We start from the raw sequence: 20810 nt of genomic DNA, 5'->3' as shown, positions 1-20810 counted from the left end.
TTCCACATTCAAACTTTGTTAATTCCTGTTGTGTGGCTGTGATCACATTGAAAACCTTTTGACACAAGTCACCAGATTACAACTGACCACTTCACGAATGCACTGCCCTTTTATACCTTATGTACCCAATACAGGTACTGTTTTCCATCTTTATGTGCTTGTATCGCTATCCCATGACATTTGTCACCTTAGTGTATTAATTAATACTGCAATGCACTTGGTGTGTTGTATGCTGCTGTACTGAATGGTCTTTGGACAAATTAACAAACAAAATTAAGTCAGTTATTATTATTTCACCACATCTCAGTAATGAGACTGAATGGTGTGAAGTTAGAAATATGCTACTATTTTATGCTAAACACGTTTCATTAATTATAGAGAAGGTGACCAATAAATGCAAATAACTTTTTGTTTAGGTGAAAATGGAAGCTGTAAGTGATGAGCTGCATGAAAAGCAATCTGCTATAATAGTGCAACCCAATCCTGTGCCTGGCCACAATCTGCAGCTACACTATAATCCTGAGATTGAACTGTCAACTGACACAGATGATAGCTTATCTGATGCAGGTGTGTATGGATTTTTATTTGATGTTTTATAACTGTCCTGCTTCATGTTTACATGGCATTGTTTCAAATTCAAGAAATTACTTCTATATCTGTTGTACAGAATTTAATTTGCCACCACAATACATGAAATCTATATGAATAAATAAAACTTAAACTCCTCCAAAATTTAAACCCAATGGGATAATCTGGTTTGTGACAAGGTGGCTTTCTCAAGTGTTTGGGAGAAAGGTGTAAGGGGGAAGAACCATATAACTGCAGTAGTGATAGAAACCATCATTTCTTGTGAGACTGTTGGTAACGAAATCATAAAGTGTGGGAGAGACAACCAATTTGCCTAACTAGCCTGGGATATAGAAAAGTTATTCATTTTCATCTCTTAGTTTTCCTCATCCTATTTACCATTAAAAGAAACATTTTAGTCAAATATCCAGATACAGTATCATCTTTCACTTGTTTGTTTACTCTTGATATGCAGTGTTATTAATTTTAGGATTTGTCTGCATTTTTCAGATTTTGAGATAGTTGTCATATTCTGGTTTACTTTAGACACTCCTTATATTTGTGTTTCCATGTTCACATTAAATCTGAACATACCTATCAAAACACTGCTTTGTTAAAAAGAGAAAGTTAAAAACAGTTAATGAAATTATAAAAAATAGGATTGTATATTTGCAAAATGTTTTGCAAGCACTCAGTATGTTACTGTCAAGTAACCAATTGGAGTGGTCATCATCACTTGAAGAGGCTTATTTTCCAGACTTTTATAGACATGTACAGAAGTGAAACAACTCTTTAAAAATGGCTGCGAAGAAGATACAGGAAATTACTATCCAGTTTCCCTTCTTCCTGTCTTTTCTGCCTTCTCTGGAATGATTGGAGCAATCCAAATTCAATATTTCGCACACATTTAATGTAATCTCAAAAAATCAGTTTGGCTTCCAAAAAACAAAAGTACAGTTTGTGCAAGTAATGAATAACAAAATGCTGCAGGAACTTCTGACTTGCCCAAAATGTTTGACTGTGTGAACCACCCCTTACTAGTATATAAAATGAAAAACAAAACAAAAAAATACAATTATGTAGTGCCTTACAGTGGTGAGAGTCATATTTGACAGAGAGAAAGCAAAAAGTTCTCACAACATGAAGAGAAAGAAAGTAGTGCTCGAAGTGGTGAACTGTTTCAGAGGGGGTATCACAAGGCTCAACTCTGTGTCCAATCCTTTCTTATATATATATATATATATATATATATATATATATATATATATATATATATATATATATATATATATAAAACAGAAAGAAACTTCCACATGGGAAAAATATATTAAAAACAAAGATTCCAAGACTTACCAAGCGGGAAAGCGCCGGTAGATAGGCACAATGAAAAAAACACACACAGAATTTCAAGCTTTCGCAACCGGCGCCTGCTTCGTCAGGAAGAGGGAAGGAAAAGGAAAGATGAAAGGATGTGGGTTTTAAGGGAGAGGATAAGGAGTCATTCCAATCCCGGGAGTGGAAAGACTTACCTTAGGGGGAAAAAAGGATAGGTATACACTCGCTCGCGCGCACGCGCACGCGCACACGCACACGCATCCATACATAGATGCATTTCAAAAATGCAACTGATGCATTTAAGACAAAAGTCTAAAATAAATTATTCAAATTATGCCCTGAAACCAAACAAAGCCGTACCTATTGATTTCTTAGGAATGCAACTGGATGGAAATGTCATGGTTCTCACACAGACTATCTAAAAAAGAAACTAAATAGCCTGGCATTTGCAATGCAGTCTTAGCCAACGTTACTGATAAAGATACAAACAGTGTACAGTAGTTACCTTGAGGCAGAAGTGAGATAGGGTAATGTTTTGCATCTATATCTGTATGTTACACTTGTGTACATCTGTTCTTCAGTGAGAAGAAATAAAGACTTTGAGGTTTATTGATGACATTATATTTCTGTCAGAAACAGCAAAGGGCTTGGAAGAGCAGTTGAACAGAATGGACAGTATCTTGAAAGGAAGATATAAGATGAAAACCAACAAAAATAAAACAAGGATAATGGAATGTAGTTGAATTAAATCAGGTGATGCTGAGGGAGTTAATTAGGAAATGAAATACTTAAATTAGTAGATGAACGATGATGGTCGAAGTAGGAAGGATATAAAATGTAGACTGGCAATGGCAAGAAAAGCATTTCTGAAGAAGTGAAATTTGTCAGCATTGAGTATAGATTTAAGTGTTAGGAAGCATTTTCTGAAGGTATTTGTCTGAAGTGTAGCCTCGTATGGAAGTGAAACATGGATGATAAACAATTTAGATAAAAAGAGAACAGCAGCTTTTGAAATGCAGTGCTACGGAAGAATGCTGAAGATAAGGTGGGTCGGTCACAGAACTAATCAGGTAGTACTGAATAGAATTGGGGAGAGAAGGAATTTGTGGCACAACTTGACCAAAAGTAGGGATCTGCTGATAGGACACATTCTGTGACTTCAAGGATCACCAATTTTGTATAGGAGGGAAGCGTTTGCGATAAAAAATTGTATAGGGAGACTAAGTGCAAGAGATGAATTGAGTAAGCAGATTCAGAAAGGTGTAGGTTGCAGTAGTAATTTGGAGATGAAGAGGCTCACACAGGATAGAGTATCATGAACAGCTGCATCAGACTGGTCTTTGGACTGAAGACCACAACTACTACTACAACTCTGCAAACCACTGTGAAGTGTGTATGGTAGTGGATACATCCCATTGTACTAGTCACTGGGGTTTCTTTCCATTCCATTCCCATATGGGGAGTGCATGAACAATTATTATTTGAATGTGTCTGTGTGTGCTGTAGTGTTTCTAATCTTGTCCTTATGATCCCAATGTGAGTGATCATAGGGGTTTGTTGTATATTCCTACAGTCATCATTATAGCTGGTTCTTGAAGCTTTGTTGGTAGACTTTCTCAGGAATGTTCATGACAGTTTCGTAGAGTCTGCCAGTTCAGTTCAGTTTCTTCAGTATCTATGGGATGCTTTCCCATGCATTACACAAACCTGTGGCACTCATACTGCCCTTCTCTGTATACGTTCAATATCCCAAGTTACTCCTATTTGGTATGGGTCCCACATACTTGAGCAATATTCTAGAATGGGTCTCCTTTGTAGATTCATTGTACTTCCCCAATATTCTACCAGTAAACCAGTCTACCACCCTGCTTTACCCATGACTGAGCATTTGTGATCGTTCTGTTTCATATCCCCACAGAGTGGTACACCCTCGTATTTTTGTGAGTTGGTATATTCCAACAGTGACTTATCATAGGATACTACAGTTTTTTTTCATTTTGTGAAGTGCACAGTTTTATATTTTTGAATATTTAAAGCAAAATTGCCACTCTTTGCAGCACTTTGAAATCTTATCAAGATCTGACTGAATATTTATTCAGCTTCTTTCATTATAGATAATTTCATTATCTACAAAAAGTGTGACATTACTCGTAATATTGTCTGTAAGCCAGGAATACGCAACATGAACGTTAAGAACTGGGTTATTTTGGCAATCAGCCTTATGCAAACACAAATTAGTTTATTTTTATATTTACCCATACCTGTTTCGACACAAATGTGCCATCTTTCGACATTGTCTGGGCAAATATAAAAATAAACTAATTTGTGTCTGCATAAGGCTGATTTCCAAAACAACCCAGTTTTTAAATTGCAAACACAGAAGAATGAAAAGAGGAGCTTCAAACCTTATTAAAATGAGTGTGAACGTTAAGGGATCCAAAACATTTCGATAGGGCACATCTGAAGTTACTTCTAATCTGAAAATGGTTCTCCAAAATAGCAAGCTTCGCCCTGCCTGTCAAAAAGTCCTCAGTCCAGTCACAAATTCTGAGAAAATGCTAGAAACTTGACAATACTGTTAACTTTGCAGAAAAAAATGTAAGAGTGTAATTCCAAGATAATTTTGTCAGCCACTTTTGAGATACCAAACAGTCTAAGTGTTACCCCATTGTATTTACTTGAAACAATTTTTTTTACAAGTAATGATCATGAGCTGTTCACCCCTAATAACTTCTGGGTCAGGTGTTAAACTCGAAACAAGAGCTTCATGCCTCCTACACACACTGTCTTTTCAAGCAGACTTCACAATATATGAGTAAACTAAACAACACAAATACTCAAAAAATTGAAACTGTGTCAAAAAGAGAAGCATATAGCCCTCTGATTCAGAAATGCTATACTCTGTTGATATTTGTTTTAATATTGACCATTTGGGCAGGATAAAATACATGCATAATTTGTGGTCATAATAAATATTGTATTCGATGTATACTCAATAGTCATAAGTTGATGAGTTGCCTGTAAACTAAGTCAATAGTTTAACATTCATGTTATGAGACAAATTCTGATTCTGCTACAAAGGTAGGTAGAAAGCAGTGCGAAGCCATTCATTAACTTGTGGCATTGTCCTGAACCCATGACTGAACTTGGCTATGTTGCCATGATGCTGGACCAGTGAGTGCATTGTATTACTTAAAGTGCTTTATCCATCTATAGACTGCATGAGTTGTGTGAGGAAGTTGTGTCTTCTGTAAGAATAAAAAAGTTAATTACTTCTAAAAAACAAAACATATTCTCCACAGGGCAAAAAATATATAGATAGTTACAGCCTTCATTCCATATCTAATACAGAGTTAATTATATAAGTATTTCACTTTTTTGGTCAGATTTGCACACTAAATTACACATTCATCCTCATTTCAAAGATAAATTTTCTAAATATGTAAGTTTGATTACACTTTGTGTTCAGAGCTGGATTTCAGAATATCATTTTTGTTTTCGTAATATTCTGTATTGAATGACATTTTATGTGTGGCATTTAGATCTAATTTGGATTTGTTTGAATCTTTTACCTTTATTTGGCATTGTTTTCATGTGACCTGTTTTGTTCCACACTACATCGAATATCATGTACCTCCCAAGCCAGAATAAAAACTATTTCATTGTTTGACCATGGAAAACTCCATGCATATTTGTTTGGATTGATTTTTTGTTATAGAAACACCACTGTAACTAAGTCTGTCACATAAGAATAATGATGGTTTTGCTTTCTCTTTTTGTTCTTAAGAAGCCACCAATCTTTCTGTTCCACTTGTCTTCTTTCGTAACATAAATTTTCCTGTTGTTTCCATTACTTGAAGTCTTCTTTTGTATTTGGTGTTCATTTTCTTGCTTACAGCTTTTTATAATTTATTTATATTTGTGTGTGTGTGTGATTTTGAAGCCAGTTTCTGTACTCCTTCATGTATTCAAAGTTTTATGTTATACATAATTTGCTGTTGTTACTTTTCACATTGGTAATTTGCGATTATGTCATTCCGACTCAGACCTGTTTACTGTCAAGTTAGTCTTTTACTTCTCCCTTCTGTAATATAATCTGTCATGCCATGAGAATGTGGAAGATAGTGTTTTATGGTTTATGGTTAAGATAATGTGCAAATTGAATTAAAACCTATAGGCTAAAGAATCCACTCAGATGGGAGCAGATGCACCATTCATTGAAAAGTGCTGAACATCACAGAATTAAACAAATTATTGGTGTTCAAAGCTGTAGTCCTCATCATTATACAACAAAAAAATCTAATTCGTAAGAGCTTGTTTACTATGGTTGATTTGATGCTAAGAAGACAAAATATAATAACGAAAAAACTAATTTACTATGGGCAGGTTATTTGTAAGGATATCATCTGTACGTTTTTCTCAACTATTGTTGCAGCTGAAGAAACTTTTTGCATGTAATATTGTTATTTACAAAAAAATCCAGGACAGAAATAAATTTGTTCTTTTCTTGAGCTGTTATTTACTTTGTTAGAGCTTAAAATTTTGCTGTTATTTGAAAGGCAGAATCTACATTTGCAATATTTTTTCCTCTCCTCAGCACTCTTTGTTCCTTTATACTCTTCTGATCTCTATTTTTACTGTACAGAACAGCCAAAATCTTTCTCAGACTGCACACTTTGAAGGCTGTAGCCTTAACCCACAGAACTGACATTGATGTTTAATCATAAAACCTCAGTTATCCATATAACATGACTGTGGTGGTACACAATAATTTTGGGTAATCTACAAACAGTTAGATCTCTTTGAGGAAAACACTAATATAATTCAGAATGTATAGGAGCAGACAATTTATCTCCTTCTTTTAACACAGTGGACACTTCAGTTTTTAAGCTAATATTTGGGTTAATACCTATGTCAGATTGGCGACTAATGTATTGGCCATCAACTTCTCATAATTTCATTTTTTTAGATTTCATGGCTTCCCACATCACTGCTTATTAGTCTGCTATTGTAATCGTAATATCTCCACAGGAACACATTTCTGTATTTCCCTATTACCATGTTGATCAGTAAACTAGTTGGACTGCCATGGTTTGATAGACACACATTATTAAAATTGAAGTAGTAGAGTTAGAACACATACTTACGTGGAAGTGTTCTTCCTTTTCTTATCTCATTGAATGAAAAATTAATATTTATCCTTTAAATAATGGATTCATGGAATGTTAACATAAACATGTCATCGTTTACATTTCTAAAAATTTCTTCAGTATTACCAAATAGATTCAAGTATCTTTTGTCTGTCTTCTGTGGAATGTCAAATTTTAAAATATTAGCTTTAGAGCTATGTTTGATGTAAATGAAGTTGATCTGACACTAGTTAGTGGTATGTTGACAAATCATTTAACACCAAACCTGCTTTCAAAGCAATACTCACACACTTATATTGCACAAATTAAAACTAAACTCCTGTTCTTTTTACAGAATGCACATGAAAATAAAGCCTCTTTGGGCTACCTATCAAAAAGGATGAGTGTGTGACAGATTGTAAACTATTATGTCAGAAGAAAAGTTGATTAATGATAAAGAAAGCCATGGTTTTTGTATTTTGCAAACACAATGCTTGTTGTAACTGAATAAGAGAACTTTGATCTCCTTTACTCTTGCAAAGTGGGCAGCAGGGAAGTTAAAGTAGATTTCAATATTTACTACACACAGATAATGTATTAGTTTCATTTTGCACTCCAGTATCTGGGATGCCCCAGCCAAAAAACTGATGACAGAAAATCTGTGTTTCTAAAATAGTTCTGTTCTTCCACACCAAAGTGCTTCAGAAGGGGTAGTAGGAACCCTTCATTCTAAAAATAAGTCGTGCAAAGTTAAATTAGCAAATATTGCAAATTTTTAGTGTTTGTCAGTATCATTTTTAAATTGAGATCTAGAAGAAGGAACCACCTCTAGAAGCTTCTCTCTGTCATTTATTCAGAATTATAAAACATGACAAAAAATAAGAAAACTCGGAGAAAGTAGAACCAGTTTTACTGTTCACAACTGTGAACTGCTACTTGTTGTTAAAAAGAATAATGCAAGAGAATTTGCTTCCATTTTTAATCTTAAATCATTTTGAGCACAAACAAGTAGATTTATGTAATAGATATTTGCTGTCAAGAAAGGCATAGATTTGCTTTTCATTAAATTCGTATCTTAAAGCTGTAATGGCACATAGGGCACTAGATGTATCACAGATAATGGGAACCTTCAGGATTGTTATGAGTACATTCTTAGTTGCTGTCGTGGCACTGGGACAAATTGAATCATAATGTGGAAAGCAAGTATCTTTCATTTCACTTATTTTTCACTGTTCATTTATTACCATTGTAAACTCAAAAGCGAGAACACATACTTAACATTTCGTGTGAATCATATAATTAATCTTGAAAAATAACCATAAAGTTTATTACATTACTTGATCGGCAGAAGAAATACAGAAATGGAAACCATTTTTTCCTTGGAAAGAAAGTACAAATGAAGTGAATGCAAGGGCAAGGTACTTTTCCTCTCTTACACATCTCACAACCAGAACAAAGACTTGTTGAAAGGAAGTTAAGCTTCGTGTTTGGTCCTATGCCGCGTATTTTTGCTTACAGCCTCACTGGCCAGAGCAAACAAGGATTGTGTGGCAGAGGCGTTGGAAGCCGTATCCGATGACCTAACAGAGGACCAGCGCAGTCGTGTTGCGAGGGTTGTGGGTCGCATGGCTGAGTCAATGGAGCGGCTGAGGTCCCACAACCGACTGCTGGAGAAGGAAAATGGGCTGCTGAAGCAGATCCGAATACTGCAGAGGCACAGCACACCCGCGGTTAGTCTCATTTTCGTCTTTGCTCATGTCACAAGAGTGTTATGAGAACTTTACCACAGTTATTGAAACTGCAGTTTCAGAATTTTGATGGCCTATCCAAAGTACAAAGGAAACAAACTTTGTCCTCTCTCACCTAGTAGATGGTATAGTGATGAGATGAGTAAATACAAAATGAAAAGCACATGAAAATAAAAATAAAATGGAAACTGATGAGCTCTGGAGAATGCTTACTCCTTTAGCACCTGCAGTTTCTTCATCCTTTAGTACAATATTTCTTCTTTGTCTTGTTAATTCCTTGCTTTTCCAAGACATATAGTGCCATAATGTGTCCTGGTATAAAATATTTTTATAATAGTCATGGACATTCTAAGCTTTAAGTGTAGGCATGTTTATGCATGTTCATTGAGTAGTTGCTATTATTCATTTGACATATCAGTTACAGGGTATTGGTTCCCCATCAAACTCTGCTTGTGGTGGGTGACCCCATTATAGGAATCTTTGTTATATGTGAAACCTTCAACATTATGCAAACTAAAATATTATGGAACAGATAATCTGTTATACTGTTTTTCTTGGCTCTTCAGTTTTGTTACATTGTAAGTACTGTTTAATAATGTGTCTAAACAGTGATGGATACATTTGCATTGTGATGTATGTGGACACCACTCATTTTCATGCATTTTTGCTTGTTTTTTGTATGTAAGTGAGGAGCCATTGTCTCCCATATTGTATGCACTGACTTCAACTGAAATATGCAGTCTCCCACAAGACTCTCACGAACTCATATGTGAACTAATGGGAAATAAATAAAAATAGCTTCTCTCTCTCTCTCTCTCTCTCTCTCTCTCTCTCTCTCTCTCTCTCTCTCTCTCTCTCTCTCTCTCTCTCTCTCGCCCAGTTGTCATTTATCTGTCTTACGTAAATTCTTCTCCCTTGTTCTGTCTTGTCAACATTACACTGTTCATAGGAATTTTTGAGAACCATACTTGTTACCCTGCAGATTATCCACAGTTTGTATTTTAAATACAAATGTCTTGTCTCTAATCTTACATTTTACTTGTTGCTCTGCCAGTCTGCTATGACTTGCCCTTGTCAAATACATATTTTGCATTTATATGCCACACGCCATTGGTGAGCAAGCTAGAAACTAAATTATTGATGATTCTGCCTTGCATATATGCACCCCTGAGATATTCCATCATTTCTCACCAACATACTATTTTTGTTTTATATGCTTCGTACATGAAACTGTCTTCCATTTCTTCCTTTAATTTCTATTGTTTTGTTCATTCGATTCATTTTTATTTCTCGCAAATGAATAATTATAAGTGCACAAATAAATAACCTAAAAGCTGAAAAAAGTAAAGATACCAACCATTTGGCATCTTGTGATCAATAAATGCTTTCTGTAAATGTTTCTGTGGTGTAGCGGTTAACTGTATGTCACATTCCTCTGTCATATACCTACCCACTATTGGGTTATCACCGTAGTCTCTTCTTACTACTTGGAATCCTTGCTACTTGTCTCACCAACCTCTGTTTACACTAGTTTGATTCTGACATTTCGTATACTGACATTCATATTTCCCTGTCTTGTGCTAATCTTATCATTACATAATCCCCTTTCCCTATTTTAATCTTGATATGTCCCCCTTCCCCCTACGGGTCTTCCAAGCAACAGATTGATTCCTGGATGCTATAGATGTTCCGCTGATAAGCCCTTTCTTTTAATTTATAACATTCTGTGTATCACCACATTTCAAATGTTTCCAGTTTTTTTTCTTCAGGTCTCAATTTCATTACAGTCCTTTGCTCAAGTTGGTTCAGTAATCCATTTGTTTGTTTTATTGTCTCTCCTAGTAATTCCCAACATTCACCTCTCCATTGCTCTCTGAGTAGCCTTCAGTTTTTGAATTGATTTCACATTAAAAGCCATTGTCTCACTGCCAGAATTTAAAACCAGTAAATCAGTTGATGATAATCTTCAAGGCACATTAGGATCTTCAGTTTGGAAATGCTGTTTAACTTGCCAAAACCACTCTTTGCTGACCTCACTCTTTTCTCAGTATCTCTCGTTCTCCATAATGTTGTTTTCTTCAGCTCCCTTGAATACCAAAATCCAGCTGGATTTTTACACTATGTTGGTTATATAATTTTAGCCTCATATCGAGTTTTTCTTTGCATTGCTGTAGATTACCTGCAGTTGAGTTCATTGGTGTTGGGACCATGAATTTTTATTTTTCAGTGCCTTAAAGATGCCTCACTTTTGCAAATATCAGATAGCACATCCTTCCTTCACATCTTCTGGGTATAAGATACTTCTGTACTTCACCACAGGAAATTTTAAAATGGAAACAACGCTTACATAAATTAATCATGTGTAGCTGATTGATGTGTGGTGCATAAGCACACACAACAGCAGACACATTAATAGGTTGCAAGTTATCACTCTTTTCAGTTTAGTACACACTATCATATATCAACCACACAGACATCTAATTCATTTCTTCAGTCTTTCCTCTGTTCTCTTAAGCTTTGAAGCTAGTTCTTACTGTTTGATAAGCCATCTAGTAGTTCATTATACAATTGTATCCTGTTCCTTCAAAAAGTTGCACTTATAGTTTCTCAAAATATGCTACTTTATTAAATACATATTACTCATGCAAACATTTTTATATCCTTTGACATTTGTTTTAATGTAGTTATTAGTCACCCTCTCTTTGCTTTGGTCGGCAAATAATTTAATGTTCTTGTGTAGTGATGACTCGTGATAGACTCTTGTTCTGACATACCTGTGATATAAAGACACTTTGAGGTACAAACCGCCATGTACAGCATAACTTTTCTTTTTTTCGCAACAAAGAGCAAGCACTCCAAAGCCTGTGAAATATAAATTTTCCTTGATTGCTGTTTGCTGTCAGCATTTCATCTGCTGAGTGAGTGAGGAGCCATATTTTACCTCTGTTTTTACTGTACTTCCGATTAAAATTTTCCCATGTGCATATAATATAGTGTAATTACTGTGGGAACAGATAATCTAGCTTGTGTTTGAAATTTTTCCCACAAATGTTGGAAGGTGCAACAGATGTAAACAGGCAAATACTTCATGAATGACGAATTGCTTGATCAATTCATTGTGTTCCAGACAAGACAGCCCAATTCTCTGAGGGAAGCGTGTAAAGTAATGTACAAAATAAGATGCAAAAATATTGCTTTTTATCATCAATCTTAAGTTTTTTGAATAAGACAATGCCGCTCACTTTTCCATTAGAAAGAGAAATTTAAAAATCTAAACTCTCTTCATCCTGGCACCTTCTGGGACAAACAAAGAAACAGATTTTATACTTGAAGTATTACATGTTTTATCTGAATGACAACCCACATTAGAATGAAGTATTTTGTCTGGAGATACAAAGAAAAGGAAAGGTTATTCATCAGTTGGCACAGTTCACAAGGGACAGAATGAAATTCCAGTATACTAACATCAAAATTCTGTCATATGCTTTAGTTTAGTAATACTAAATGAATTCCATAACATTTCTTTCAGAGGAGGTAGGATTTGGCTAGATCTAACTTCTATATATAAAAAATAAAAAACATATGAAAAGATTGCAATAATATACTTCATGGGTGGAAGGCCAGATGCCTTTGTCAGATGGGCACAATATTTTGGCAAGTGACCACATTGTGAACCTGCATTGAATCTTATCAAGAGGGGGAAGGGAGCAGCAAACTGACTTTGGGGCAGGCAAAGCAACAGTAGAGGTGCCACTAGTGCACATCCTGGGGCATGAAACATGGATGGAATGACTCGGTGGTGATGTGAGAGGAGAGGGGGGTAGGGGACAAGATGATAAACTCATGCCTATGCATGAGTGGAGACCGCATTCTGAACACCAGAGCTTGGAGAGGGAAATAAAAGTTCTGCCACCGACTCTCAGGCAATCAGTCATCAGGGCACATGATGGCAGCATGGTTGCTTGCAAAATATTGTACCTGTTGGACACTGACATCTGGCTGTTTACACATGAACTATTTGATCATAAATTAACCTCTGAGAAGTTGAATTGCAAAATTACTGTAGTTAACTTGAATAAAGAATGTTGGGACTTTGTAATAGAGCAATATTCTGTTAACAAGGGCATGTGCCAACGAAATTTGTATCATTGGCCATTGCCATGCAGAACACTTTGCACATCTAATTAGTGTTTTTTGGAGGGTTGGGGGGTTGCAGGGAAGGATAAAGTGCTCTTCTACCTCATAGTACTGAATTCCAAGGGGTGTCGGCCACCTATATAGTGGCACTCATTAACTCTCCTCTTCCCTTTTTCCGGGACATGGGGTGGAAAGCCTGAACTGGATCGAATCTGCCTTTCAGATTAATAATGAGTGCTGATTATCTGACTGCTCTTAATGTGGTTTCTAGACAGCTTCCCTCATCCATCTAGGTAAATATATGGATCGTATCAACATCCTACCTCAGATATGCACTGTACTTTCATTGAGAAAACATGAGAATTACTGTAAACACAGCTAGAGTCTCTTTATACCCATCATCATTATCAATGGGGCATCCTTTGGAACTCCATTACTTGTGTACAGCAATGCATGAAGCGCTCTCTAGAGCAATAATCTGTGAATTTTTTTTTTATTGGAGTAGAATTTTTCTCATCTCGGTCCACTGTGAATTCTCTAAAATGGTAAATACTGTTATTACTGTGATTAGATCTTTGATCCTTACAAAAATATTCTAAAGTGTCCCAAGCTCTGCCACACTCAGTGTATGTTGAATGTCGTTGTCTTTAAAAGCAGCAAGTAGTGAAAAGAAATGACTGCTATAGTTTGTTTATAAACTAAAAAGTGAGCAGCACTTTTGATGGGGCAGAGGCCTTTCCCAGAACAATGTTAAAACTGCCTTATAGGATGATTATGGATCAGTTTGCCATTGTGCAGTGTAGCTTGTGGTGATTAATGTATGTTCTCCTTGTGTGCCTTTCTCATGTTAGCAATATTAGTTACTAATTTCTCTATTTTGTATAGTGTTAACACATTCAGTGAAAAATGAAAACTCTCAAGGGGCTGTGGAACAGACTGCATGTGTTTCTGGTGACATGGTTGGGTAGAGAGACTGGAGATTCAGCAACTCGCTCATCAGTTTATAAACAGGGCTTCTTTCGGACGTAATTTACATTTGCACAGGTGATTTATGTAGTAGCTCTCTTGGTGTATGTGGTATGTCTAGACCCTTAGTTGAAAATGAGAGTGATAAATGTCAGCTACCACTTTAATTTCTGTACACAGTGTGCATTGTTTCTCAAAAAGTTAAAGGCTAGTTTGCTCTTTGTCACATATTGTACATCTGTTGTGAGACATTGGACATTATTTCCAAGTTTTTAAAAACCTCGCTAAAAGGTCACTATACATCTAGTATGTTTCTCCTGTTGTAAAGTGTCAACACACAAATTGTGAAGGTTGAAAACAAATCATTTAATTCTGTGCATGAAACTGATAGTGGTACATTTGAAAGCAAACAAACATGTTTAAAGGATTAATATGGTGGTAATGGCAGAAAAGGCACTGCATTAATTTTAAACTCTTCAGGAATTATTTGAGATTAAGAAGTGATTGCATTGGAACTGCAACTGGTGACAGTACATTAAAAACTGAAGATCAACATACTCTTGAAAACTCCATCTACCTCAGTTTTGTCTGTTTATGTGATCAGAGAGGATTAAGTAACATTTGTATTGCTGCAGGTTGAATAGTGTACATAGGTCATTGGCACCCTAAAGCACTGTAGATCAGTCAAAGAAAACAAGTTGTGAACATAATTTTTATAATTTTGTGTAGAATTAATATTAAATTTATCATGTTCTACCAAGCACAGTTGAAAAATTCAGTTAATATTTAAAGAACTGCTTATTGAATTAGTTGTTGAGTCATTGAGCAAAGGATGTTGAAGGTCACACTGTTGTATGTTGTTTCAGCCAGACTGCATCCACGAAGATGACACCATATTAATAATTCAAGAATTAATGTAATTAGCTAAGGTATACTGCAGTGTAACTAAATAATCTGAACTCATCATCTTTACCAAACATTATCTGTTACAGGAAGGTCAAGATGGTCCTACGGAAGAGATATCAAAATTGGAGAACGAGTTGGCAGAGGTTGGAAGCAAAATTCTGAGGTTGGGCTTTCGTCCACAGAAAATCCAGACTGGTGGCGGCAGCCCTGTGTCAGTCATAACTTCTCCCCCACTCATCATTAAGTCTGAGCCACAAACATCTGACTGAACCAGTCCATTGAGAATCGAAGGGAGTTTCCTCCAAAACTGTAAAATGGATATCTGTTTACATTTATTGCTCATCAATGTTTATGGATTCAGTGTGCCGAGCCAGTATGCTATAGTGGGGCAACTAGGTGGAAAGTGAAGACAGTCATATTTTGTATGTATAATTGAAAAATGAAGGGCTTTTGTATATTTAATTTGTACTGCCAGGATGTCAAGTAAAGGTTTTTGCTCCAAGTAGATGAAATAGGACATCACACCGAGCATTGAGTGGCAAAGCAATGCAGTGCCTAATATTATTTCCTGTTTTCTTGATATAAGCTTTGTCCTCACGGTAGCTAAATCTAGGAGGAGATATTAAGAAATTTTTTAAAGAGGTGAAGAGAGAAATAAACCTACTGGCAAATATTTTTATCAATTTGAAAGTACAAAACTTAGGTGCTGTATTTTCTCAGCACCATTAAATATATACATGTATTCTCTTTATTGCAAATGTAAGTAATGTATATTCGTGTGCTAGTATTGAGTATCAACAGTTTTATATCCTGTAAATGCAGGTAGTTTCAAAATAAACTAGAATCTTTATCTAAAGCAACTTGTAATGCTGTCCACTACTGTTTGCAGTTTCATTTGTGATCTCAGACTATCTGCTGTTGTCAAGCAGGTAGTTAAAAGTGGCACAACTTTGCCCGCATTGTGGGCTGATAAATTTGTAGCTACATACATTTATTTATAAGCATGCAGCTGCGCCATTCCCTGCTTCATTAAAGCTGTACAAAATGTAGGTAAAATATTTCCATTCAAGTAGTGCTTACAGTTCTTACTATTAAAATTTCTGATGTTTTTACAGGGGGGTTCGTACAGTCTGCTCACATTACTCCCCCAATCTTTGTCTTTTCTTTACTTTTCTTCTGCTGTTTTCTTCTTAATCACACATAACGGACCACTACCAGGACTCCACCAACAACAAAATCATGTTAACAACATTCGCAGCACAAGAAAAACTGGGCCTCTGATGCTCGATCACTGCCACAAATTATTATGCAGGACAAAAGTAATATGATCCTTGTGTGACCTGATTTAAGCAGTGAATGATGCACACTTGACAAATTTGTTTCTGCAAATCTGTAAATTGGTATCAAATGTACCTGTCTTTGATAGTCAGTCTTGTAAGTCGTATAATTTTGTAACTCATTTCAAAACCAAACTGAGATGTTTTAGTCATTGTGGCTGTATTGTAGCTACTCACTAAACTAATCAGCAAACCACGTGCATCAGCACAATTGTCATGATACCACTTATGCTTGTTGAAAACAATAAGTGAAATGTGATATGTGCACTTCCAGATGAATGAATGTTGTTCAGAGACTCTGACCACATTCATTTTTGGGTAAGCACATCAAATGAAATGGGAAAAAAAGAGAATAAATATAGATTAAGATGTATGAAAACATATCTCTCTCTCTCAGTATCTGTGTGTGTGTGTGTGTGTGTGTGTGTGTGTGTGTGTGTGTGTGTGTAAGTTATTAAGTTTTTGATATTTTACACTGAAAATTATTTTGCTCATATAACTTATTTATTTTCACTCATATCCTTGCATTTCCTGCCATGTAATATGTTGCTAGATTTTTTTTTACACAATCAATATTGAAAAGGTACCTGTAGATTCATTATTCGTTCAGTCTTAGTTCTGAGGTGATACAATGTAACACTGCTGTAAAAAAAATAAAAATAAAAAAAAAAATCTGTGTGTTTAATTCTGTATAACAAGGTATTCCAGCAACAGTTCAAAGTTCTGATGAAATAAAAAGGAAATGTTTCTTGTTAAAGTGCTGCAGGGAGCTTAATTTTACTGCACAAGGTATGCTCATGAAATGTCAGATTGTAATATGTTGATTCTTCTCTGCTGAAATGGACAAACACATTGTACAATGGACCAAACAAAGTGTCTGGTTGTCAAATTACCCAACACATTGTATGCATGAATTTGAGTAAACCACAGATTGTAATGTCAATGCTTAAAAATTAAAGTAATCAAAGTGTAGGAAAGTGTACTTAATATTATATGTTTTGCTGTTATATGTAAGAAAATGCTTAATTTAAAAATGTTTTAAAGCCTTCATCACCTTGTTGGTCTATTAAAATTTGTATGCTGTCTCCCATTGTGCCTTAATGTTGTCTTACGTGTTTGTTATGTACAGTTTACTGCCAAGTGCAATAGAGAAGACATTGGGATTACTGAGTTCTTTACTCTTGTCTTGGATTAAAAAGATAATTTGTCTGTAAGAACTGCTTGCAGTATGTGATTCAATGGAATTGGCAAAAATTAAGTTCCTTTGTATAGATTCATGATGCTTGTGGAATGCAAACAATGAAGAATATGGAAAAATTGAAAAGCATTTTTATTACTTCTTATATACTCTTTGGAAGCATAAGGTTACCTCCTTAATATCTGTACAAGGCCAAGGTATACAAGAAACTTACACATCCTGTTGTACATCAGATTTATGTTATATACTCTTAGGCAACTATTTGATAATTTTTGCTAGCTTTCAAACATGTAAAGTACTTCCTTTGACCTTGTACAAACAAAGATGTTTATCAGCATAGTTCAGATTTCCTTGTAAACATACATGTTGTCATACAAAAGACATGGGGAAACGTGAAACACCACTGCCAGAATAATTTGCAACAAGTGACAGTATTTTAATATTGTTACAGTTTTCTTATTTATTCTTTTATTAAGTACCAGGAGAACATTGACAGTAAGGAACACTTAAAATCATCACGAAAACAAAGTATCAAAGAATAGCCCAGCTAAACCAAATAAGTTGGTTTTAGAAGAATGTGTAAGGTGCCCCAATAATTGTTGTGAATATGATCTGTGGAAATGTGAAAATATGGGACAGTATTCACATTCCATGTAAGGGCAGCTAAACAACTAGTGTAAATACTTGTTGTTAAATATTTCAGAATTGTATTAGCAAAACCCTTGCTGATGTTTTAATGTGGCTTTTGAGTATTGCAGTTACTTTCTTTTCAATGAAACTATTCACTTTCTGTATTTGGCTTGTAATACTTTTAACATGTTATATACATTTCTGCCCCCACCTACCCAAAATAATCATGGTTAGTAACTAGTCAAAATAATGCAAGGTTTCATGATAAACATCATATTCCATTTACTATAAACTGTGAGCTACAGACTCACCCCTCCCCTCCCCCAAATGTAAAGATCATACCAGGACAAAAATAAAAATTGATTGTGATAGAAAACCATTCAAAAGACGTGTGCTTCTATGAGGAATATATGGGAGACCAGTAACTAAAATGGAAGGAGAACTGGAATAATTCATTATGAAATAAAACTTTCTAGACAGACAATTCCATCATGGTTTTCTTTTCACAATGTGCATATCTTTAACCATGCACTCTTTTTGTAATCACATCACAAGTGTCATTGCCACTCCTGTGGTGTAATAGTCTTCCACCTATGCCTCAAGAGCAATTGCAGCAGGTTTTTTCAGATGTTCCAATTATATTTCTCTCTGTGCTTATCCCCACTAAATATGATTCTAACTTCTCAAGAGATGACACAGCACACACACTCTTTTATGCAGAGATCTTAATGTACAAATGGATGTTATGTAATTAATATATGCTCTTTTCTGTTTTGATCCTTGTTTCTGGTTAATTGTGACCATGAAATAGCATTACTTGTTTCATGCTATTCAATGTAAGGAATAATTGAACTGATTTTAATCCATGTTGGAATCATGTTTTGTACATAATTTTTACAGCTTTGTGGAGATTAAATAAAAATGTTTTCACTTACAAATGATATATGCACCATAATATTTTTTTAGTAACTAAATGTCTTATACTGCCCATTCCTTAAACAAATGACTGACATGTGATAGACACCTTTTTTGTACTTCTAATCTTGAGTGTTTGTTGGGAACACACAGGTAGGTAAATGAGGTGTTCACTGCATGGATTTTTATGTAGGAATTCATTGCTATACAACACTGAAGAGCCAAAGGAACTGGTGCACCTGCCTAATACCATGTAGGGCCCCTGCGAGCACGCAGAAGTGCCGCAGCATGACGTGGCATGGAATCGACTGATGTCTGAAGTAGTGCTAGAGGGAACTGACACCATGAATCCTGCAAGGCTGTCCATAAATCCATAAAAAGTATGAGGGGGTGGAGATCCTTTCTGAACAGCACATTGCAAGGCATCCCAGATATGCTCAATAATGTTTGTGACTGGGGAGTTTGGTAGCCAGTGGAAGCGGTTAAACTCTGAAGAGTGTTTCTGGAGGCACTCTGTAGCAATTCTGGATGTGTGGGGTGTCACATTGCCCTGCTGGAATCGCCCAAGTCCATTGGAATTCACAATGGACATGAATGATGCAGGTGATGGGACAGGATGCATACGTGTCACCTATCAGTCGTATCTAGACATATCAGCTGTCTCGTATCACTCACATTGCACATGCCCCACACCATTACAGAACCTCCACCAGCTTGAACAGTCTCCTGCTGACATGCAGGGTTCATATATTCATGAGGTTGTCTCCATACCCGCACACATGCATCTGCTTGATACAATTTGAAAAGACTTGTCTGACCAGGCAACATGTTTCCAGTCAACAGTCCAGTGTCAGTGCTGATGGGCCCAGGTGAGGCATAAAGCTTTGTGTTGTGCAGTCATCAAAGGTACATGAGTGGACCTTTGGCTCCAAAAGCCCATATTGATGATGTTTTGTTGAACGGTTTGCATGCTGACACTTGTTGATGGCCCAGCATTGAAATTTGCGGAAGGGTTGAACTTTTGTCATGTTGAACGATTCTCCTTGGTCGTTGTTGGTCCTGTTCCTGCAGGATATTTCTACAGCCACAGCAATGTAGGAGATTTCCTGATATTCGAGGTACCACTCGTTAACTGGTCATACGGAAAAATGCCAACTTCATCGCTACCCCTCGCTGTGTCCCATCGCTCGTGCACCAACTGTAACACCACATTCAAACTCACTTAAATCTTGATAACCTGCCATTGTGGCATCTAACAACTGTGCCAAACACTCGCTTTACACAGGCGTTGCTGACCACAGTGCCGAATTGTGCATTTACATATCTCTGTATTTGAATACACGTGCCTATACCAGTTTCTTTGGCACTTCAGTGTTGTATTATGAATGCATGGTTGGACACACAACAACAGTTTGCCTTGGGTGTGTCCCAGTATACATTTCTAAACTTGCTCCATAGTGTAAATTAAAAGATTTGAGTGTTTCAGTTACACATGGGCATTTGCATCCTCCAACCCAGTACTAGTGTACCTGTACTCCAGAGATGAAAGTTTGCTGTTTAGCATATTCTCACAATGTGTCAACTGCTTGGACTTAACCCCTTAAACGCACCATCCCTTGTTTTCCCCATATGGAAGGATTTCATTATTTACTTATTGGTTCACTACTGCATTTTTTTATTTCCACTTGTCACTTTATACTATCTTTGTAATTTTTTAGGTACAATAGTGATCTGTACAAATCATCTCTCAATGAAACAGTCATGATCACAGATAATCATTTATTTTAAAATGAAGACTGATTTCAGCATTTATGCTGGTCATCTTCAGATCTATGGCACTGCAAATATATCAAATAGTGCCAAAATATGGAAGTCAGAAAATAATATAGAGTATAATGCATTTACCAATATGGCTGGAGTCAATGATGCACAGAACAATTGT

The 20810-nt window shown here is 35.9% G+C and overlaps 1 protein-coding gene across 4 annotated transcripts in view; it reads left to right on the top strand.

Moving 5' to 3' along the window:
- Positions 1 to 18894, top strand: part of LOC126334867 (ski oncogene-like) — a 599408-nt gene extending 580514 nt beyond the window's left edge. For 2 of the 4 annotated variants that reach the window (XM_049997553.1, XM_049997554.1), the window contains 3 exons: positions 417 to 567; positions 8550 to 8761; positions 14875 to 18894. In XM_049997553.1, coding sequence (XP_049853510.1) covers positions 417 to 567; positions 8550 to 8761; positions 14875 to 15057 — 546 coding nt within the window. In that variant the 3' untranslated portion in view covers positions 15058 to 18894. The remainder of the gene's footprint in view (positions 1 to 416; positions 568 to 8549; positions 8762 to 14874) is intronic. The other 2 variants (XM_049997555.1, XM_049997556.1) reach the window with 1 other exon arrangement.
- Positions 18895 to 20810: the final 1916 nt, after the last annotated feature.

This window comes from Schistocerca gregaria, chromosome 2 (assembly GCF_023897955.1).
Source record: "Schistocerca gregaria isolate iqSchGreg1 chromosome 2, iqSchGreg1.2, whole genome shotgun sequence".
Classification (NCBI taxonomy): Eukaryota; Metazoa; Arthropoda; class Insecta; order Orthoptera; family Acrididae; genus Schistocerca; species Schistocerca gregaria.
Note: the sequence above shows the minus strand (reverse complement) of the source record. Positions and strands in the feature narration are given on the sequence as shown.